This window comes from Colletes gigas, unplaced genomic scaffold, assembly GCF_013123115.1.
Source record: "Colletes gigas isolate AHSC1104 unplaced genomic scaffold, ASM1312311v1 Colletes_gigas_Sc00036, whole genome shotgun sequence".
Lineage (NCBI taxonomy): Eukaryota > Metazoa > Arthropoda > Insecta > Hymenoptera > Colletidae > Colletes > Colletes gigas.
The window spans coordinates 521865-546718 of NW_025106665.1; the positions used below are offsets into that span (position 1 = coordinate 521865).

A 24854-nucleotide genomic window follows, 5' to 3' on the forward strand; every position below is an offset into this window, starting at 1 on the left:
AAAAAATGTGGAATGGAATTATAGCCATCCTCGTACGATTATTCGAGGATCAAGAATTCCTAAGGCAAAGAACATACTCTATCAGTCTCTCCAAGTATTTCGATGTTTTCCCCAATTCTCCGTCAATTATTCTCGACAAACTTGGTCGCCCTTGTTATTCCTGCGATCTTCGATCCTTTCACGTATTTTTCTTCCATCTCAAAAACCATGTATACTCGCCCCCTCTAGCGTCGCGACGCGCCAAAATCATTCCAAAGTCTGTCTCTTCGTTCCTTCGATGCGTCCGCGTGCATAGTCGGGCCAGCAACGCAATTAAGATAACAACTTTTTATCGTCGTGCGCCACGTCGTAGCACGAACCAACAATTTCCACCGTCGAGGAAAGGGTTGACGTCTGTAATATTATCAAAACACGTTCTTCGTCGACATCAAACGGCGGAACGACGTTTACGGCGGGCCTCATTTGCATTTCGCCCGCATTCACTGGCACGATGCGTTCCAGGTAGAAACCAGCGAGCCGATAGATCCGGCGGTGCTTGCCCTGAAAACCAACGCTGAGCTCAGGCAGCTGTTGTCCGCCCTAAGGCAGAAGGAGTGCGACGAGAGGCTGAACGTGAACTTCTCGCCTTACCACTCCCAGCGTGTGATCGCGGAGGCGCGTCTCAACTCCGTGCAGGCGAAGATACGCCAGGTAACATCGGATCTCCCACTATTAATAGTGGAAGTAAACGTTCGAAGGACCCTCGAATCTCTCTGCACAAAATGACGCACAGAGTGTCCCCGTATAGATGGAAAACAAATAAAAAATAACGTATTGAATTGGTAATGGCAGGTGGAGGCCGAATTCGAGAACAGAAGATGCGTTCCGATGACGGTTCCGACGATCAGCTCGCGCGTCATCCAGCAGTTCGCGGAAGCTCGTTGCACCTTCGGTTACGCCCAAACCAAACTGTTCGAACCGTACACGCCAGAAAGCATTATTGAGTCTCCGGATCCTTTCGGGCCGAGCCCGCGTAACCCCAGGAGGTTGTACATACAGCCTCACGTACCAGAACCGCCAGCACCGCAGGGAAAAGACCAGAGCAACGGGACCAGCGGCTCTCAGGACGCTCCGTCCACGTCCCAGGACAAAGGAACCGGCGAAGGAAGCACGGATGACACCAGAGATCGATCGGTAGGTCGAAGATGCAGCACCACCGACAGCTGCAGCTGCGACAGAAGCTCGTCGGAGGAAAGCGTCGACGGGGATAAAAAAAAACTTCGACCGAGGATTGATCGGACGGGACACGCGAGGATAAGTAGCGCGGCCAGATTGAAAGACGCGTCCTTGATGAAATTGGCGGCGAACGTCGTAGCTGTGATCGACGTGGAACAGCTTGTTGAGGAGGATCCTGATCCTGCTACTCCGGACAACGAGGATGCTGCTGGTCGAGGATCGTTGATAAGTCTAGAGACTCCTAAGGAAAATTTTAAAGACGAAAAGACCCGCTTAAAGATCACAGGGGATTCTGGGAGAACAAAGGACGCGAAACAGGATTTGAAACGTTTTACGAACGACAACTCGAAAAAGGAAAAGAAATATGGCGAAGACAGAGAACCGATGGCGAAAGACAAAGTTAAAAGTGAAGGGACTAATAAAGGGAAGTTGATAATTGAAGACGGTAGTAAGAAGTCGAGTATCTGGAAGAGGTTGCGGTTCGAGTCTAAAAAAGTAAAGACAGAGCCCGGGAACGTTAAAGCATCCAATTACGTAGAGCTTCCAATTAAAAGAGAAGAACTTGAAGAAAATGGGAATAACAAGGCGTTAAAGGAGCAGAGCGAACCAAAAAGTATCGAAAGTGTAAAAAACATGGAAACTGATGTCGCAAATAATAGAGATTACACTTTGAATAGGGCGAACATGGTTGAAAATGGCGAGAAAATGAACGTGCAGATAGTTTCGATGGTGACCAATATTAAATACGATAGACACTTCGGTGATTTTGAAAGATGGATGATAATAAACGAGTTCGTCGATGAGAGGATGGAGGATCGATGCTGGCGAAATTCTTTGGACGAGTCTTTAAGAGACACCAAGGAGGAAAACAAGACCGACGGGAATTATACGTGTCTTATTTCAGAGAAGATCGATGCCTTGGTGCTCTCTGATGATCGAGGATGCGAACGAAAGGCGGAGGTGATCAGTTTGAACGAAGAAACGCATTGCAACGAAACGAACTTTCCGAAGGATCGTCGATTAAACGGTGAGTATATAATCGGGGTGAGTTTTAATATTGAAATCGAAGGCAAACATAGCCGCAATCAATCGACTAATTTCACTCAATTAATTACTCGATTAAGCGATGCGATTGAAAATTTAGTCGTCGCAAGTAATCTCGATTAATTTATTCGAATAATGAAACAAATCTCTCGCAACGAGGAAAGATCAAAACAATTGTTAGGTGTCAAAGACAATTGACGTATTGACAATGGTTGATCGTTCACGACGATTGCCAATTGAAGTAATAAAAAAAAAATACGAATAACCAAAATATGATCTGCAGATGAGAAAATGGCGGAAGAGTTCGAACACTTTCCCCCGTTGAAAAACGCAACACCGAATACAGGAACGCCGTCGAACGGTATTTCGGAAAATATATTCCATCGGAAAGAAATTGAATCAGGCTCCTCGAGGATCGTTTGCGATAGGAGCACCTCTTATGATCGCGGTACGAAAGAGAAGAGCATTATTTCCGCAATCTACTGTATGATAGAAAATCAGCTCGACACTTTCAGCTCGTTCCTGGGTAATAATATATCGAATTTACAAAACTTCCTATTGAACTTCTACTTTAAAAAATTATGCAACGACGATGTTCCTTCAAATCAAGGAAACGTCAATAATGTGCAACAAAATAAAACTTTAATTTCGCGAAAAGATGGTTGGATATTGCTTCCTATGGTCGATGAACGAAACATTGCCAATAAAAATTACGTTTTTGTTGGCGACGAGTGTTGGAAAGCACGCAAGATAAAACACTCGATAATCGAGGACAGTGAGAATAAAAATTACGTGTTCATAAACGGATCGATTAGTCGATTACGGAAACTATCGAAAAACGATCTAAAGCAACCGTACAAAGTTCGTAGAAGCTTAATAATAAGAAGTCGATTAAAAAATCCGGGAAATTCACATCACGAATATTCGTCTCCTGTTACTATTTTTAAACGATCCAAACGAAGCAAGATATTCACAACTCGGGCATCGACGAAATCGACGAAACAAAAGTTCAAATTTACCCAGAGATTTTGTTCTTTACCGGATACCTCGAAATACGTGAAAACATTAAGAACAATTTCTCTGTGCGACCAAACTGATTATAGCTTACGTAACAGACAACGGAATAGATAGCTTTATAGTACAGGGAAAGATAAACATATAGTCGAACGAATATCACGATTTTATTAGCGTTTGGCAGTAAAAGTATAACATTGAAGGTTAAATGGGAACATAATGACGTAAGGACAGATAAATTTATTACAATTGTCACATTTTTCGTGCAAAATGAAATTCTCTTCAACGAATCGTTCTGTTTCGAAATCATGTCTCCGAACATCGAAAGTATTTTTAATCGCTGGGTGGCTTTTTGGAAGACCCAGTAGTAATTACAGCGCAAAATTCGTATGTGTGCATTTGGACAGTGTGATTTGCAACATGTGGACGTAACGAAAATTAATTCAACACGCAGAGATAATAAAAATAGTTAGTGCAAACATTTATCCTACCTGGCTCTGTATACGACTTATAAATATTCATAGAGTCTCAACAATCTTGCAAAGTAATTTAAACCCTTGTGTATGACCCCATGAACCATGAATATTTATAAAATTTGTGCAAGTTAGGATAAAATAAATGACTGCTGATGACCACTGTTTTTAAGTAACTTAAATATCTCATAGTTAAGGAGCTGGCCTCGAACCAGGTATAAAGATAGATGAATAACTGTAATATAAAATCTCGAAGACAAGATCAGTTACGACAAACGTTTGTATAAACTTTCTTTATTATTACTGTTGCGCGTCGAATGTATGAAGTTATGCCCATATTTTGTAAAACAGCCTGTATGTCAGTAGACGTTTGAAGAACATTGCCGATACGTGAGTCACACATTTGTCTCGCAGTCGGAAATAATTACAACCGATGAGCAAATGCAGTGTACCTTCTTCTTCTTCTTCGTCTTCTTCTTTATTATCCATTAATTCACTTCGTTAACTGTTATTATATCTGGCCGTTCGAGCCAGTTTAGTTATCGCTAGTAGCCTGCCTACTGAGAATCTTTAGAATTATAGCGTAGTAACAACGCGACCGTAGTCGAACTATTTGAACACTCTCGGAATCGTACAGATCAGATTTTGGAGGCCAAACTGAAAATCCTTAACGCAACTCGTCTCGCGTGCATTTTTTCAATCGCATTCATTCAGTCATTCGACGCAATCTGTTGAACGTGTCAGATCAGATATACCCGTACATCGTAGGTATAGTTAAACTCGCTCGATCCATGGTTACCGTGTAATTTGTTATTCAATATATATATATATTAAATTTCTTACATCCTATAATAGATTTTACGTGAGTAAAAAATAAACAAATTCAACACACTGGTCACATTCAGAAGACTATAACGCCGTTGTGTAACAAAGACTCGCGTGTACATGCTGGATTACACAGGACAATATGAAGTAACCATTGTCAACACACCACACTCGTAACACGATGCTGCCTATAAGGATATAACGAAATAAGATTTCGATAGTTAGCGTAGAAAACGTAAGAAATATGAAGCATGGGCAGCGTTGACGTTAGATTATGGATTAATTCCTGAACGCAAGTGTTCAGAAGTGATGTATTTGCACACGAATCGCAAAAAACTTCGTAACGCAAAAATGGAGGCTATGAAAAATCGTCGAAAACGTTAGGTACTGATTAGAGCCATATACATTATGTTACATAATAATATACCATCGAAGTTATTAACGGACTATACGCTTATATATACGCTACATACTTATACAGCTGCCTGCTGCTACTTTCAAACTACAATCGGATCAAAATTAACTGACCGCCTGAAGTTACTCCGTTCTCCTCGCCATTTTGAAATATGATCGTTTGATAGTTTGAAACGGCCAGTGGAATTTGATTCGATCATAGAAACGTGTTCAAAATCAAACCTGTTTCTATCAAAGTACAAATCACCGTGTTTGTTAACGGGCGAACTATTAGTCTTCTCTTGTAGTCTTCTCATTCTAGTTTATATTTTACCTGTCCTCTTGTATTCTCGGTGTCAATAACCTGTCGCAGCTGATTCCCAATCCGTAACTATATTATGGCGACGCGCATTGCCATTTTCATATTCCAACAAATCTTCAAGTATATACGACTATGATAACAAAATTTAAAACATGCTCCATTCAAACGCGAATTTGAATAAATATTTTCGCTCGAAGGCGAGAAACTTTATACCGATCTATACCAATTTACAGTTTTTCCAATAACACGGGAAATTTCATCTTATAATACTTTTTTCACTTTTTCCATTTCATTGGGATCTCTCTAACCTCTATGAATAAATATTCTTAGTCCGTTATAACTGTTGGAAAAGTATTAAATAAGTCATGGGCTCCTATATTACAGAAGAAAGATGCAATAACACGAAAGTCTAAGATTTAATTACTTTAAATATATATATTTATATATTTAATATATCTGAGTTTTCTATCATTGCGTTACGTGGTGCAATTGTATATGGACATTTGATCGCTGTGTAAATTAGTCATCTTAAAAACTACGAACAAAATTATGGACAATTCTCGATATTAAGTCTCCTAACCAGTATCAACTTTACTCCAAATATTCCTTTCGCGATAGTCGGATATGTACAAAAGTATTTACAGATACATTTACACTACTAATATATATATTTATATATATATAGTCAAATATCTCGCGGGACAACTTAAATAAATCCGTATATAATGGTTGCAATAATTTAGTTAAAAATTAATACTTCACTATGACGAATCTTTGATTAAAGAACTTATATAACTAACAAGTACTTGCGATCTACAATTAGCTGCTCTCGAATAGGTATGAAGATCTCCCGAACCGCTGACGGTAAAAATATCTAATTTTTTTTTTCCATTTCTACTGTTACACGTAAGTGAAAAAATTCTAATATCCAACCTTACAAGTTTAAGTCGAAAAGATTATTGTATAGTAGATATCCATAGAGACTAATTATTTTGTTTTTTTTTTTTTTTTTCTTTAAATTCAGTTCACTGTAAGGCGCTTCTTACACCTGGAAACATTTCTCGAGTCTTAACGCGACGAAAATTATGTAAAAAAAAACCCCGTTGTTTACGCAGCTTTGCGAAAATTGTTGTACTCCCCTCCAACGAAACGTGACTACAAAAGGAATTAAGTAACGGACAAATATGTCACATAAAAGAAATTAAATTATGAATTTTTTCCCAAGTGTTACCTGAATTTCGGATGTACAAGTTGAATTTCTTTTTTCTTTATTCGTGAACTTCAACTTGGCCAAAGGCACGATTGACGTAGATTAATGTATGTGCAAAATATTCTCATATACACACAAAAGAAAAAAAGAAAAATTAAACAGACTCCGTCTTTAAGAAATTAAAGTAACAATAAATATAAGCGATGAGGACACTACTTTTGTACAATAAAAAACATTGCATTCTCTATAGAAAGTATTTGGAGCTAATCTCTCAGCTCCATGATCGCAAAAAATGTATCGTTTCGGAAACGCCGATTCCGCATTTTGTCTTTTCTACATCGAATCTAAGAATAATAAGTAGCATTCTTTTAATTCACACCTTTGGTGTATTCAGCTTTCAGTTGACCCAACACTAATTTTATATCGTAAAAAGTAGGTCGCTTTTCAGGTTGTAAGTCCCATGCCTAACAAAGATCATTCGATTACTTATAATTGACCAGCACAATTATGTTCTTTAAGTGGATACTATCATACGTACTTGTCTCATAATATCGTAAACTTCGTGCGGACAACCATCTGGTGGCTCCATTTTGTATCCTTTTTCCACGCACTTTACAACGTCGGCTAATGGCTGAAATCAGAAGAAAGAGGCCGCCGTTGTGAAGAACGAAAGAGAATACTCGGGAAAGAGCAAATCTAAATATGGTACTCACAATTCGTGGATATGGTACACGTCCGAAGGAATAGATTTCCCATAAGAGTATTCCAAAACTCCACATATCAGACTTATTTGAAAACTTCTGGAAACAGAAATTTTCAATTACGTTCACGAGTGCCGCGATATTTGGCAAAAAACTGACAATGAGAAGGAAGGGACTCAAACTTTAAATGTAAGTTACAGTGGACGGAAAGTGCAGAGTGGGGCATATGCAACCCATGCGAAATCGAGATAAGCTATCGATTCGGCGAACGAAAAAATCAATTCAACTAGGGGAAAGGGTTTCGGAAATAAGAAACAAGAGATTCTCTTAGTCTCGTCGTTACTTTTATTGTCGAGATTTTGATATTATTTTACATTCTACCGAAACGAAACTTGGTTCTACGTGCCCCGAAATGCAAACACCATTGAACAAAAGCCCGTTTCAACGAATGGTGTACTGTCTTTTCAAACTGTTCCGAAGATCTTCCCAAGTGAACGGTTTCGCTCGCCGGACTTTAGTTATCTCTACGTTCTACATGTACACCGAGTACTTACATACTGCTTTAAAGCCTCTGGTGCGGTCCATTTGATGGGCAGCTTGCCGCCCTCGAGGGAAAAGTTCTCGTCCCGTGCCAGCCCGAAGTCGGACACTTTGGCAGAGTTGTCCTCCGCGACGAGAACGTTCCTCGCGGCCAGATCTCTGTGCACTACGTGCCTGGACTCCAAATACGCCATGCCAGCGCACGTGTCGCTGAAACAGAATGGAAGGCACCTGTATTTACAATCGTACCGCGTCAGAGAGCGGGCAATACGTAATCTGATTATATTTTCTTTAATCAGATCGCATTTTGCCGAACTCGGTCCCTCGTGAACAGGAGAGTAGAAGCATCGGCTACGTACTACGCGAAATTGATCTGATCCTTCTTGGAAACGTGCAATCTCCCCCGTGATCTCAAGTAATCCACCAAGGACCCTTTGCTCATATACTCGGTAACCAGGTACATGTGTTGATTATTGAAAACAAGACCGAGCAGCTTGACCAAATTGTCGTGGATCAGCGACGTCATCAGGCTCGCTTCGGCCAGAAACCTTTGCGCAGCCTCGCTGTTGTCCTTCAGCATCTTGACGGCGACCCTCTCGCCTCTATAAACGCCCAACAGGACGTCGCCGAACTCCCCCTTGCCGATGCACTCCCTCAGCTCTAGCTCGTGGGTCTGTATCACCCAGCCTGCCTCCATGAACGCCTTCGGGTCCACGCAGAAGTCCTGCTTACCCTTTTTCGGCAACGACTTCGTCAACTGCGTGCACAATCCGTCGGCGTCCTGCTCGTAATGCTCGACCAGCAACGCCAGATTCTCGAAGAACTCCTCGTCGTCGAGGGTCAATTGATTGTTCTTGTATTTCACTCTGTAGTGTTGCACGCGGCCTTGGTAGCACACGCACAAGGTATAGTCGCCGGGGAAATTCGTCGACTCCCGGACTAGGAACAGACCGTCTTCTCTCGGTCGCAACAACGTCTCGGCAGTTTCCCGCGATATTTTCCCGTGGAACCATCTGCAATACGGTGACCAAGGTGATTGTAGGGCGTGTAACGTTTCATCTGGTCGACGTGAAACGATCGAGGTGAGAATCTTTGGATCTTGAAACGTACACTGCCGCTCAAAAGCCTTAGGATCGCCTGATCGCTTTAACGAAACTCCAGTCCCCGGCGTAGACAACCGATTTTTTAATGTAGGTTATTTGAAACGAGAACGATCGATGTACTTTCACTCGTTGAATGCGTATTCGAAATCTTCACTGAGGATCTTCGAAACTTAGCTAGGGACGATCTTTACTTGTTCGTAGGCCACAAAGCGAACGTGCATCGATCCGTCTTAAGAACTAATCCGCATTTAGATAGCAGCGTGAAACGTTTAAAAATAAATTTAAACTGTGTTATTGAACAGGTGCTTGGTATATTCTCGCGAGACAATATAATTGTCCTAAAAGTTTTGAGCGACATTGTATTCTGTAGTTATCGAGAGCATCAGTATTTTACCGAGTGAGGCATCTCACGTTATCACCTCAGAAATCTCCGGTTTCTTTTAACAATAAATTTCCTCAGAAATGGTAAATATTATGATCAGCAGATTACTCATTCCAAGGTTATACTCGATGAGATTTCAAAGAATACTTTTAACGTATAAAATGCCTCACTGCAGCGGTTCTCGAACATTTTATACCGATGCCCCCTTTTTTCTGAAAAGAAAAATTATTACCCCCTCCTAACATTTTTAGCAAATTATCTTTGTAAAATTGAAAAAGTTTCCTGGCAGTACGTGATTATACACTGGGTCAAAAAAATCTCCATACATTCTTTCAGAATTTCTTAACAAATTTATTAGTTTATTTATTACATTAATTTGGAGGAAAGATTCTTTCGTCAAAATAAATAAATTCGCGCGTAAATATTGCCCTGGCAAAAGGGAATCGTTACATTTCTTTTAACGCTTTCACTACATTTCTATTCATAGTTCTATTTTATCTATTCACTGATATCTTACATCCTTAAACGTTTTACCGCATATGATTCATAGCATTATGAAACAATTACGTACGTATCAGGAGTATTACGCTGGAAGAGAGCCCAAGTAAAATAGTTAAAAACGTTATTAGAACAAAGCTTTCAAATGTATAAACTATAGAATCCTTTTTAACTTCATCCCACTCCCTTGTAGAATGATTTCGATACATAAAGATATAATTCCTGTGCCATATGAGCTCGAACGGATAACTGGAAAACGTGATGCACGAGTCTCGAAGTTTAACGTGTTAAAGTACATAAAACAACGATTCCCATACTGTGTGTTCCGTGGAACAATAGTGTCCCGCGCAATGTAAAGAAGCGTTCCGCCAGAAATCCTAATTAATAATTGACCCTGGTACGATACAAACAGTGGTTTTATTTTTTAAAAGTTTTCCCAGTTAATACAACTACGCCTATCGATAAAAACAATCGGTACGAGTGGTTGACATGCACGTTGTACAGGAATTATTTGTGTATCGCTACCATTCCGATGGGTGATATAAACAAAATTCAGAAGAAAAAACAAAAAAATAGCGATCTATGGCTAAAGACCGATCTGTTATCAACGCGTCAAGGAACAAATACGTACGGCATAGCGTTCAGTTTGACCTCGTGCCTCGGATTCGCCGATAACGCAGCGGGATTGCTAGGATTTGTGACGTTCGAAGTGAGGATTACCGGAGGCGTACCGGCGTTCATGTGACTGGTTATGTTTGGAGCGATGACGTTCGGATGCGTAGTCATTGTCGGTGATACTGGATGGGACGGAATGTTACTTGCAGACAAGTTGGAAGGAACGTTGTGTTGCGGTGTGTTTTGTAGAAGGGGATGGGACGTTACGTTTGAGGGGATCGTATGGTGATTTTGATTGCCATCGAGCTTTGCTTGCCGCGCTGGCGCTGACACATTCGGATATCCGCCACCCGCATTGTGATACGTTGGCATCGCAACTCCCGCGGTGGCCTTTGCGAACCTGCAAACGACAACATCTGTTTAAGTACTGTTACGTCCTACGTTCAATTAGTCATTTTGTAACACGTTTCGCCGCCCCGTCGGTCACCGACACCGTTTGGCTTCATTAATAGTCCATTACCACTTACAAGGAACATCCGCGAACTGTAACCTACACTCCCCCCCACTCCAGTCCCGATGAATCTACGCAGGTTCGTAGAGCGGCCAAAAATATATTTTTTTTTTTTCAGCCAGGGTAACTCGAGCTTAGAGAACGAAACTAACTTCCAACGTCTCGTCTTTCAGTTTTATGGAAGAGGATTTTAAAAACAAAAATTAAAGTAAACAGATCACGTTTACCGTCGTTTTTTGACGAATAAGGTAAACTATTTTCATTTTCTCTCTTCAACGAGAGACGAATAACTCTTTTGTAGAATACATACTTTAGGAGGTATCAGAGATGGACGAGTTGCACGACTCGCCCTGTCTATTCGAACGCTTGAACCGTACTAAACAGTGGCAACATTTCAGCTATTTGCGCATTACTGTATTGCATTACATAATTCCTACCAGTGTAATTTATTATATGACACTACATATCATAAATAGGAAATTAGTATGTTATTATTTTTACTAACGAGCTGCAATCGCGACAAGTGGATGTTACAAGGATGAATAAACCAATTTAGACGGTTATCATAATTTGAAAAAATGTAAAAAAAAATCAGTATCCTTTTGGCCGTTCTACAATACTGCATAGTTTCATCAAACGGGAATGGCATTTCGTGAATGTTCTTTGATAAAAGTATGTGAATCTACAACTACGAATGATAAGCAATAAAGGACACAGGGTTTGTGGAAATTAATATCGCAATGGATTTGTACTGGATGCGTCATGCAATTGGTATCTATCTTACTTCCTGTTTCGTTGAATATGGAAATTAATGGCAGAGGAAACATTTGAATAGTATAACGAGTACTATTTTCCTATGACCTTGGTTTTTGCAGGTGTGCATCGATACATATGCAAAGCACAACTGCACTTGTTTTTGGATCGATTCTCCTCGATATTCTGCGCGCAAAAGCACCTCAAGTGTTCGAGAAACTTATACCGCGCTTAATCCCCTTTGCGACGGACACAAATTAACAAACTTAACACACAAAGTGACGAAACTGTGTGGTTCCGTTTAAAAAGAAAAATGCAATTGCGCTTTGCAGGTCCATGGACGCAGTTTCTTTTTAAACGAGGTCACACGAATATAGACCTTGTTATACCATTTAACTTCGGTCTCTATCATTCTTTTCTATCTTCGAACGAAACTGAAGGTCGGTGCAATTGCGTGACGCACACCGTGTGTAACGTGTATTCTGAGAAAGGAGACTGAGCCGCAACGAAGTTAGGACAATCAAATACATAACACAACTCTGCTCTAAGCGTATTAATTTACGAGGAAAATATTTATTCCTCCTCGTTTGATCCGTAACGTACGTGGGCTGCTAGTTATTCTTTCTCCATTTAGACAAAATATCAAACTTTAGGAATGGAGTAAAGAAGATTTATTTAAACGCAATATTTCATTTGAATAGAGTCTGTTTAGAGACCAATTAGTAGATTACCAACGAGTGGCAAAAGAATTGGAAACGTTTATATATAAACTAATACAGTGATGAGAGTGAAACCGGTTCAGTGGCGAGGGGAAAAAATCAGTTAACGAGTGAATACTGCAACGAACATTTAAATTTCCATTTTTCGATTCGAACAAACTTTGATCGCTTCGACATCGACAGTTTCACGCGTACTAAAAATCGAGTACTATCGACAAAGTGTTTTAAGGATATTGATATACTTCCACAGCAAGGCTAATCAAACGTAACCAGCTTAGGTTGAGACGCAGTATAGTCTGCGATCCACATTAACGCGAAACGAGATGTATCGTCAACTGATACGCGGACGAAGGAGTAAAAAAGAGCACGGCTATCGTGTGTCTCAAAGACAAAATCAACGCTGGAACCACATGCCCCCTCGGACCAAGTCCCCCACGATGGAGTGGATCTTTATGAGCGTTACTCGAGCAACCAGATATCTAAAGCACGCTCGCGGTAAATGCTGGCTCCAAAACATTCTTGATAAGTTTCAGTTACAAAAACTGCGTACGAGAGATGAAAGGAAGCGCGAGACGAGTCGGGCATATTCGCTGCTCGATCGATTCGACTCGACGAACGTTTTATTTCGTACTCTTAATTTAATGGGCAAGCAAAGAGGAAGCGATCCATTATACAGCGACGGTCGCTTAAACTGTAAGATATCGATTTTATTTTGGTTCTATATCGGTTACGGTTCTAGTATCCGTTCTATTTCAATTCTGTTGATTGAAATGTTTGAAGACGAAAGAATAAACCGAGCCACGGTTCGACTTATAAAAATAGCAAATTGATATTTTAAATTAATTGTTCGAGGATCGAAAGAAACGTGAAACTGAAACTGACGATGTACGATGCGATATTTCATGCCAAATTAAGTGCCCCCCTTGAGAGGTGAGAACATGTACGAAAATACAACGAGAAACGTGTCTTAATAAAAATTTATGAAGCAAAACGACCGCAGTGCATACAGTCCGCGCCATATTTAATCCTGCATCCGCGGACTAAGGTGAGCATTTAATAAGCCTGTTAGTTTAAGTGGCTATTGTTCCAACGCATACAACACCATCCGTTCATTCGGTCGGCATTATAATGCGCTAGACACCGATAGACGGACGTGCGTGAAAGATGAATCACGCCAGTATATTTTCGAAACGGCTGGGAAACGGATAAACCCCCCCCGCTTTTAATCCCAGCACCACATGAAACAACATGCCCTGCCCGTTCTCCTTTGCTCTGCCCATTCAGATTCACGACGTCCTTAATCCCCGTATTCTTTTTTTCACGGTTTATTAGTCGCTGCCAGAGGAAATTCCTGTAATTCCCGGTAATCGTCCCTCGTTCGACGGACATAACGTTAAACGAACCGATCACTGCGCGCAAGAATGCATCGCGATTCACGAAATTGAAAGTTTACGCTGGGGGTCTTGGAAACAGAACCGGGAAGTTCCGATCGAACGATTCAAAATATACCTCTTACAAGGGAACTTCTTGCGTTTAAACGCGTTAAAATAACCACGGATAGATTATGTTTCGTTGGACGGGGCGAGTAAGATGTGTTTTAAAAATTATAGGTGATCAATAGATTCAAAAGTAGATCAATGACCAGAAGAAATATGAAGCTACTGGTTCAGCTTTGGTCAGGAAATCGTTCATAATTTCACCTTATAGAAAACAATTTGTACTCCATATTAGACGAGACAAAATTAATATAATTGTACGCTTGGAACGATCGTTACTAATAACTCAGTCAGAGTACAAAAAGTAACCTGATTACATCCGGTACGATACGGTTACATGTAATCGCACGGTAATTAAACTGCAGTGACATGGTAACTACATAATAATTAAACAACTACTGCACGGTTTAGAGATTATAGTGTATTTACGATCTAATACACGTAATCGTATCGCAATAAATGTGATTACATTTCGATCAACTTTGAACTCAATATACTACGTTTTTCTCTGGCCAAACACCATAAACTTTTGAATTTTCCATTCTTTTATTTCAAAAACATGTTCAATAACAGCGTACTCTAACTTTAAGAAAATTGTTTGTTTACATTTCGGTTGGCGATGAATTTTCGTGAAAAACTGTGCCCCTGTTCTCTTGCCCCCCCCCCTCTAGAAATTCTAGAGGCCAAAATAAGACGAAAATCAAGAATATCAATTTTTTAATTGAGGCTTCGTTAAAAAGTTATAAAAACATTTCAAATCATTCTGAAAAAATTATTTTTGGTTACGGGGGTCAATTACAGTCATTTTTGATGAATAGACATACCCCCGAAATCCTACGTATTTTCGAGACAAAAATTCTTACATATAATCCTTAAAAATACAAGCGGAACTTTAAACGTTAATAACTTTTTAACAAAGCCTCGAACAACAAATTGGTATTCTTGATTTTCGTCTTATTTCGACCTCAACAATCTCCCATTAAATTTTTTCCCGGGGTTGCCCGAACACCCTGTATAATCGGACACACCAGTGAAACCAAATCCATTGCACGAGCAAATATTGAATAATTCAACTTGAGTTTATCCTTGATCGATGTCTATGACGAGTACGTTATATCACGTGGTAATATATAGCCGCAGCCGAACATACTAATACGAGAATGGGTGTTACGTAAGCATAAATGACCACATTTTTCCGACCGCTTTTCGAATTTCGAATATAAAATGCTCGTTCGCGGCGAGTCGAGCTCTCTCGCGAAATTACGTTGAATTTAAAATGTCCTTTATCCGAGTGCTTTTATGGCTGAATGCAACACGCCTCGTACCTTGGGGCATTTCAATTTATAATGAGAACTTGAGAAAAATCGTTCCATTTTCGACGAGAAATTTATTCGAATTTATTTACGGGTCGAAAAATAAAACAAGTCGAATAGTTAAATTACGGACAAAAAAGAACCCTGAATTGATCGATCTGCGCGTGTTCGCCATGATGAATACTTCTTTGTACACTCGAAGGTACAATTTCTTCTAAACATTAATCCAACGTGAATCGCTCGCTGCACGGAAATTATACGCGAGGGAAAGACCCTAAAGCCCTCGAGTATTTCTCGCGAGATCCAACCCCCGAATCCGTGTCTCGGACAGCTGTACCTTGTTAGTCATGGTAATTAGTAACGAGCAAACGGAAATTCGGAGACGATGATTGCATGCATCAGCGACTCAGGTGGCTTGACGTACGAAGGGACGAAGGACAGGTAACGCGACCTGCTTGAACGATGAATTATTCGATTATACGATGCGCCCGTGGAAACGCGCAATTTCCAGCATCAACGGAGCGTTCATTTTTAACGTTCCGCACGATGGTTTATTTACAAAGTCGCCCGGTCGATTCTGGATTCCGATGGGAAATATCAGAGGGCTGCGCACAATGATGCTCAGGAACCTATTATACGGCGCGTAAAACCGGATGCGTGGAAAGCACGGATCCTCGAACGGATGCCGCGAGAAGAATTTGCCTTAAGTTCGCGTCCCCGTCCCTGGGAAACTTGCGAAAATATAAAAAGGACCCAATCTCTGTCGATTCACGACGACGAGTTTGTAGAAAATTTCCCTATTATCGTCCAAGATCTACTTTGGCCTTTGTCGACGCTTTTTATCGTCCATTTTTTTGTTTCATCAGTTTCTGAAAAGACTAACACTTTGACGGCCGCTGTCACGCGTACGTGATTTCACCGGTTCGATCATCCACGAGGTTCAAATTTGATCACGATTATAAAGCATAAATGTAAAATTCTGCTGATAAGATGGAGAAGCGATTTCTTCGATTCGGTATACTTTCTGCGTTACATGCATTTAGAGAATAAAATGAGTCACCTTGTAGATAGCTCGTGGAGGCTGAGTGTAGGTGTTATCCGAGCATCGCTAGAGTAGGTTGAACAAGCTACGTGCGGGTCGAAATAGGCCTCATCTCGGCCTAAAAGTCGAAGAAACGGATATAAGTTTCACTTCGAGACTGACAACGAGAGCAGACTAGCGAACGAATTTAAAATATTTTATTCACCGTCTTGCGGACGAGCTCAATGCGCTTCGTGAACTAAGAATTTCAACTCGAGAGAACGAAGGATATGTTAAAAAGGAATAAAATATTTCGCAGCGAACGGATAAAAATTTCCTCGAACACATCTCGTACTATTGTCGAAGCTACAATCAGCAAAGAAGTAACTTATTCCCTTTTCCTGTTTCATTGTTTTATTCTTAACCTCGGTGTGGGATTTTGCAGATGTTAAGGACTTTCCTTATATGAATAATCGACGCGAATAAAACAGTTGCATTTGGATTTTATATTTCAACGAACATCGGAAAAATTTTGTCGTGAGAGGGGCATTATCTATTCTCCATCTTCTGCAAATTACTGTACAAAGCTAGGAAAATTGTCCTTAGCGACGATTCGCGTTACGAAATCCGCCTATTCGTTCGTAAAATGAATTTTCACGATGGAATTGGTTCCCGCGTAACTCGATAGTCGTCTCGCGAGGAAATTGATCAATTTCGGGGGGCCCATGGATCAATTATGAGAACGAGAAACAAACCGTCGCGAATATCGAGCGTGAAAATCGTACACGTACACGGTACGCGCGTCCCACGAGGTTCGAGACTCTCGTTTCCTACCCCTCCGAGGAAAACCACAAGGCGCCCCGCCCGTTCCTCGCGTCTAAAGATATCAACCAACGAGAAAGAAAAATATAAAGGAGAAAATCGTAATGGCAGCGCCTAAGCATCGAGACGAAGCGACAAACGAACGCTGCGAGACGCGAGGTCCGATCCGCGGCCGGATAAAGGATAAACTTGTAACGCCGCGCGAACTAATTGAATCCGTAATTGACGGTAATTAAAAGTTATCAACTCGTACGCGTTATCACGGTAGAGACTTGTCTCAATTATAGTAATCGGGAACAAGAATACCGTTACAACGCGACTAACGGCGCGGTTTATTCCATCGAGCGAATTCCACTCGAAATCATCGCAGAAAACACGAGTGTTTTCACGCTAGCTTTTTATGCGATTCGATGCGATTATTCGCCGAGAAGATTTACTCGCCGCTGTCGCTTTCGTAAGCGTGCGGAGTTTCTACGTAACGCGCGATACACTCGAAATTGTTCGAAACGAAACCCATTTGTACTTATTTATAGAGGCACGAAGTGTAGAAAATTAATTCTTTCGAGCGTTATCAAGATGCTTTTGATAGAATTTTTCCGTTTTCCTTTTGATATACCGTACTTGTTATATTTGTTTCGAGAAAATTTATAGAGCACCGGTTGAACTTCGTAGGTACTGTGCGTCCGTGAAAATGCGGGTCTGATTGGTACCTAGATCCCTACTCTAGTTTAATATCGCTAAAGTGAGGACAGTAGAAACAGTGAACGGTGGACAGACGGGGCACAGAAATTCAGCAAATTTTCAAATTAAATTATCTCGGAGACTTTCGTACAACAGGAAGGTCGGAACACAATGGGTGTTCCAAAATAGATACACGGGGATCTATTGTACCCCTGTTAGTCGTAAAAGCCCGAACAATGAGACCAAGAGCGCCGAATGCCTGCATCCTGCGTTCAGGTAGCGGTTCGAAACGACACGGTGAACCGAAAACGATTTCCCGGCGAGGAAAGTAGTCGTTCGGAAAATCGGATCGATGAAAGGTGCCGTGTATTTCCGGCGGGTCGTCGACGATTATGCGTCGTCGACGAGGCAGCGTGAATTTATGTTAAACGGGCGTAGGTAGATCGCGTACGCGATGGGCGACGAAAATTTTCGTCGAGCCACCGGGCCACCCGTTTTTGCGTAATTTATGCAAAGCTTATTCGCGCCGATGTCTCGTAACCGGGTACTATTAATATCCCCGGCACGCGAGGGAAGACGCAGCTGGTAGAGAAAAAGAAGAGAAGAAGCCCGGGAGCAAAGAGCACGCTCGACAGATTTGCTCTGGTGTGTTTCTCTTTAACAGTACACGTTACTGTACCGTGACCCGTCGTTTTCCATCTGGCGTTACCGCGTTACACACGGTCCGCACGCGTTTACGAAGCAAACGGACACACTTTTTTCCACGGTAAAAGTAACGACACGCCGCGAACAAAGCCACGGAACGAATAGAATAAGAGCAGCCCGCGTAGAACTCATTTTTGCCACGAGGAACAATTTGCACTTTCCGTACACTCCCTAAAATATTCTAACTGAAAATCTCCACAGCAGGTAGAAGACTTCTGGTCTAGGTTTTTGTACGTTCGAATCGAACAAAAACTTTTCCATTATTGATAAAAGCTGTACAATTGTGTATCGACGGTCACAAGTGGAAAGCACTCGATTTCTTCGAACCACGCGTGTAACGAAGGTATTCGAATACTCGGCTCGGCTGAAATATTCGCGTGGCTGGAATGAGTCACGTCTACCGTCCCAACATTACTTATAAATTTTGTCACGTTTGTAACAAAAACACTTTCAGGCACGTACAAGCATCTGTAAAAGAGTCGCGACTGCCTTTTCTATTATCATGATTGTTATATTATTGAACATTTTTAAGTTCTTGACGTGTTAACTCTCGCTTACTCTTAAATAATGGATGAGCGTTCGAGAGAACGGTAAAAGAATGATTTGTTCGTGAAAAATACGAACAGTGGCATCGAGACGGCATCGTGGCAGTGAACGTGTTAACTTCGTGCACGAGCCGTTGCTCCGAAACAAGCTTAACTTGCCAAACAGACTGGAAAAAATTACCATAATCGACCACGCTTTCATTACCAATTTTCAAGATGAAAATCAAACAAGGAGCAATTATACGCTGTTCCAACAATCGTTAACTGGAACTACCTTTCTAACTGTCTGTATAATGGCAACGTAACACGATTCGCACGAGACATGTTGGAATCGGTATTGATGGCGGCACGCAAACTTGGTCGCAAAGCGTAAAGAAAGTATTACGTGACCCAGAAAAATAACCGCCGCGGACTGACGCGCCAATGTTCGAAGATTGATCAAGCTTCCAGGGTGAAAGGGAACAAAACAGGAGACGAAGAAAGGTTTTATTGTGCCGCAAGCTATCAAAAAGCCCATTGATTCGCAAATACGTAATATCGGGACGCGTCGCAACACGGTCCACATAACTTATAAAGACGCTTCTTGTTCCAACGGAGTAATTATACTTCCAAGAGAGTAATCTCCGGAAACTCGTCGAGAATTTACCGCGAGACGACCGGGTAAGTCATTAAATTTTACTAATGAGGAGGGACTCCGATATTAAAACACCGGAAGCTTCGCTATAACGACGCTCTATGCTTCTCGGAGTCGCGAAGAAATTTCGTCGATCGACGAGGACAGTTCTCAAACGGTACATCGATAGAAAAAACGCAACATCAATTATTAATATTTGTAAAAGAATGGAAGATATTTATTTAAGAAAATTACCGGGCCTTTTATACGCAAGCCTCGCTTAAAAGTCGCTTTGCTAACGCGGCGCTTTTCGATTATATGTTTATTATTTACGGCGCGGTTGCTTGACAGCTTTAAAGATATAAACCACTATATTTACGCGGACAATCCCCGCATATTCAGCATTCGCTGAATCTCAAATATGTGCATCTGGCTTTACGCGATGAATCTTATCTTAATCCATGATGGATTGCACGCTGGCTCCTCGAGATGCCTTTTAGAGACAAACCGACGCTTAATTCTTACGGCCTAATCGCGATCCTTCAGAATTTACAATTTATAGGATAATTACTACGACGCAAGATAATAGAACAGTTCAGAAATTTTGTAAACGAAGCCTTTACCACAGAGTCCAATTAATAAGTTTTTTGAAATTATTCGTTTCCAGTGTTCTCAGAGATCTACATCGAAATCAATGCTCGTATTAATTAGAAATTCTTGACGTTTGCGACAGTTAGGATAAAGTACACGACGCAAAGATGCAATCATAATTAGAAACGCGCAGCGCGGAAGTTTTGCATTAAAACCTCAGAACGTAAGATCTATCGCTTCTCTATTGAAATAATCCGCGAAACGATAAAGTGTCCTTGACTTTTGGAATTAATTAACATCATTGAAAATTACTCATATGCAGCACAACATAACAATTTAATCCATAAGATCGTGATACCTTTCGTGATAAAATACGTCTTCTATTATCTCATTAAGGACACATTCTTGCCATTGTTTCGATAATTCCGTGCCTCGGGCAATCCCGAAGAGATTTATGAGTTTAATTGGTAAATCCGATAAACAGAATACGTCGAGAAGCAGATCGATAAATAGTTTTAAATTTCTTCTTTATCTCCACTAATTTTTTTTATTATAACGCAATACATGAATGTTTACATAAATAATATGTTAAATTATTTCCATATAACTGTTCCATTCGTCGATGTATATTGAACATATTTTATTTTTCCGTTGTACATGAAACGATGATAACACATTAATTTCCATTAGTCACAGCGTTAGGATTATTATTTGAAGAAATATTACACCTTCACCGTATCGGAAACAACATTATTATTTAGTTACTAGATTACACGACACAGCACAGCAGAACATCGATTCTCCAGACAAATGTAATAATAACGCGTGATAAATCGGTAATAGGATAATGTCCGCGCGACTATTTAAGTGAAGCTATTTTCACGTCTCTAATGCTGAGAGTATCTGATGCATATCCGGATAACCAAGAATTAGGTAGCCAACATTTGTAGAATCAAACTGTCCAGATAACAGGTGTTGTACTGCATGTTTTGTGTCTCTTTTATACAGGATCTGCCAGCAATCATAGTACAACCGGGAAGGGGATTATTTAATGTGAAAAAATAAGTCGAAAATGTAGAATATAATTATTTCGTACGATGCTTTGTTTTCGAGAAGATTTACTTGGAAAATTCATCGGATACGCGTGCAATAAAATACGGCTGGTCAGCGGCATATGTGGAAATAGCAAGTAATGGACAAACGCGCTTGAAAAATCGTATTCAATAGCACGCGTATCCGATCAATTTTCAAATTCAATTATCTCAAAAAGACCTCATAGAAAAACATTTTATTCTACGTTCTTGATTTATTTATTCAAGTAGAATCATCACTCTCCTGAATATAGAAGAATTTATTATCCTACGAAATACTTGAGATATTACCTATACTTCAAATTGATTGTCCATCCTCCGGGTATATGACCCTCTGAAACAGTAATAAAAGCGAACCTGTTATTATTATTATTAACAACCACATATTACAATGATGTATAAACCCGTTCAAGAAATCGTCAAAATCTTAATCCAATCTGGATCAATTTTATCTGAATAGTCGAGCGAGTATAATAATAACAAAAGACGAAATAAACATAGCAGTAATAATATTCATAAAAGAAGCCATCTACTGCCGTAACAACTGTTATTAAATCTAAATAAAAGTTCATCGGTTTAACGTCCAACTGCTCGAAGAGGAGCACTCGATCAAAGTTGTAGAATTCTTCCACGGAGAAATCATCAATCTCGTCACACGCGATAAATCTTGCAAACGATACTCGCCCTCCTTCGAGTCGTTCCGCAGCTCCGCGGAATTCCTTTTTAGAAATTTCAAAAAATTGCGGCCGCTGACTAACGCGTTTTTAAATAGTAACGAAGAGTGGGATGCGAGCGTGTCGTAACGAATTTAATGAGACTAACTATAGACGAGACCTAGCGTTTCACAGAGACGCTCAATTGCTAATTAAAATACCGAACAAAGCGAAAATAGTTGCAGCCTACGATGGAGGCAACAAACAACATTTCAGTATCATTTATCGGGCAAAGCAATATAGGAATTAACGTACGTTAAAAAAAATTTGAATATTTGCAACGGAACAGATAAAGCTGCCTTGGGTATTAACCGTGTAGATAAAGCAATAAACCAGTATAACGTGAAAGATAATATAGATGTTTACTTTACATTTTGCGCGTTGGTAACGTTTATATTCCTCTGATCGAATGCAGCGTCTTCTATAGTCAAACACGAAACGAAATTTGTATCGTAATAACATATTCAACTGACTTAAGTAAATTTATATATAATTTACTGTGTGTTATTTGTAAGCGATAAATGTATTTAGAAAAGTAAAGAAAAAACTTTCTTCAATATCTGGGACACCGGTGTAGGCTGAAATGTAATTAGTTCATCACTTTCGTGCTTGCTTGCTATTAGATGTTTACAAAACATTCGTACACTATCATAATTAAATACGAAAACTGGAACGATATCTGCGATGCAAATTAAGTAAATTTCGTTGATTATACCATTATCATATGATAAGAGCTATATGCAATATAACTTCAATTGAACAGTTAGTCTGATTACATTCTACGTTGACAATAACGTCAACGATCGCAGAGTGTTTTATTCGTAGTACAACTGACGAAGGGGTGATTAAATAAGGGTGGTAAGATAAGTTGAAGATATTTCTGTATTTTCCATCTCCTTCGAGTAAACAACGGATCGAACTTGAACGAAGAATAGGGGAACAGCTTTGCCTGGGTAAAAATGAATTCTCTGTACGAGGGTTAAAGGGTACTCGCCTCCAATATTATTCTTTGCGATAGGGAATAGTGAGAGCGACGATGACGTTTGATCATTGGGCGCGCAAGCGTCTTGTAACATTCAGCGCAAGGTTGCGGTCGTTCCCTCTCACTCTGCTTCAGAGCTCTGCTTAAGGCCGAATTAATTAGGTAAGAAAGACGCGTGAGAGAATCGTTGGTTCGGCCGCAAATCCGCAACGAGAAGACTCAAACCGTCGACTACGTTTTTCATCCAGTACGCGGTTCCGTTCGCGCGGCACACGTGGAAAAATATTCAGGGAGGAAGAGCGGCCCATTTACAGCGTGCAATTATGCATTGTGACTGAATTATTCGACGTGGATGCCTTGTACCGTTCGTTAACCGTATAATTAGCCAATTGCTAATTGCTCGAGTTCGCATGAGCTATTTCGCTTCGCCTCGGAAGCGTATTAATCATTCGCGCGAGGTCTCGTCTCTGTGTCCTCTGTTCTTTTCACGTGGGTAGAAAATATTCCACCGAGTACGCGGAGATAGGCCGAAAAAGGCGAACCGAAGGATAGAAAAACTGTGGCGGGAAAATTGAAATGCAAAGGGCACGTGTGTGTCTCGACGCGCCTCGATTATTGCTCACCGACGGCCTGCGTCGAACGTATCGATGAAATGGCTTTGAAAACGTTTAGATAATTCGACGAACGATTGATGTGACAGGAGTCATCTTTTTCCTTTGGGCCTCGAATACAATGCAACGATTTCGTACTCGGCTCGACCATACTAGTTTCCGTTTCGCTGCGTTTACTACTTTACCCTGAAATATTATTTATACTTATGAAATATACCTGAGAATTAAATGCCAACGTTATTACCGTATTAATATAGTGCATTACATAACTATAACTTACGTAGCGTGTTTGACGTTTATACATATACGCTAAGTTTGAAGTAACGAATCCTTTCGCTCAGTCTTGATGATTGGTAATAAAGGTCTACGTACATTGCATAATGTAATCTGCGAAAAGATATTTGGTCTAACGGCGGTACGAAAACAAATAACAAGATCTAAATGAAAAGAAAAACTTTTGTTATTTTCCTAAATCGCGATCGTCCGAATTGTTGAAAGTCATAATTGAGAGCCAGTTCCTAGACATCCTGTAGCCTCGACAATCCTCTTGTATCGGATAGGAGATAGGTTCTGTGCATACATGTGATACTTTTTGCGGAGCTCTACGTGCCAAAAAGTGAGGCGCGATAATGTCACCGACTGCCAATATGGAATAGTAGGAAACGCAATGAAACCGATTATTTCTCTGTCATTCGGTGCTCTTAGAATGCAACTGCCAGTGTCATTTAAATAACGCCCACTTTTAACTCAAAAGAGAGAGTAACAACTTTAAATCTAATCTCCTATCGAATTTAACCATTCGCACAATTCAAAAGACAATTGTGTTCATTCGGTGGAATGATCGTGTTTCTGTCATTTCATGGTGTATTTGAAGAAAGAATATCTTAGGAGAACAAGACTGGAACTGTTTTAACGTGTAACAGTACCGCAACAATTTTATCCTGCGCGCGAATACGTCGGAAAATGTGGTACTCACCTTGTCGTATACACGAATTTTCTTGGCGGGCCTGCGGATAAACACAGGAAGCACAATACCACTATGTCACATGAACAAATATTCATAGAAACCACACGTAACAACAATATAATCACCTCGCGAAACGTCACACTCACTTTGGTCGAGCGGCCATTTTGCTACACACGACCCGAGTGAAGAACATCTTGATCTACGAGAAACAAGAACTTGAAGTTAATCCACGACAGAGCACTAGTAACTTTTGTAATACCAACATTACAATATTACTATCGGGTTCTAGTAAAAAGATCTGACAGGTGGATGTGTTCTAAAATTGACTGATAAGGTTGAGAACGTCATTCTATGTTTTTTATTATTCTCGACTTAGAATGATCCT

The 24854-nt window shown here is 40.4% G+C and overlaps 1 protein-coding gene across 8 annotated transcripts; it reads right to left on the reverse strand.

Moving 5' to 3' along the window:
* Positions 1-3454: 3454 nt before the first annotated feature.
* Positions 3455-24637, reverse strand: LOC122402444 (tyrosine-protein kinase CSK-like). Of its 8 annotated transcripts, XR_006259513.1 has the most exons (11): positions 24479-24637; positions 23783-23889; positions 23515-23688; positions 21488-21530; positions 10352-10735; positions 8097-8750; positions 7752-7947; positions 7210-7296; positions 7035-7127; positions 4199-6960; positions 3455-4153 (listed from the first exon to the last, which is right to left on the reverse strand). XR_006259513.1 is itself a non-coding variant. In XM_043405222.1 (10 exons), the coding sequence occupies exons 3-10, from the start codon at positions 23651-23653 to the stop codon at positions 6865-6867; spliced, it is 1692 nt and encodes a 563-aa protein (XP_043261157.1). In that variant the 5' UTR covers positions 23654-23688; positions 23783-23866; positions 24479-24637; the 3' UTR covers positions 3455-6864. The 8 variants fall into 8 exon arrangements, 7 of the variants coding, with proteins under 7 accessions (XP_043261157.1, XP_043261156.1, XP_043261160.1 ...); XM_043405222.1 differs by having other exon boundaries at positions 3455-6960; positions 23783-23866; XM_043405221.1 differs by having other exon boundaries at positions 3455-6960.
* Positions 24638-24854: the final 217 nt, after the last annotated feature.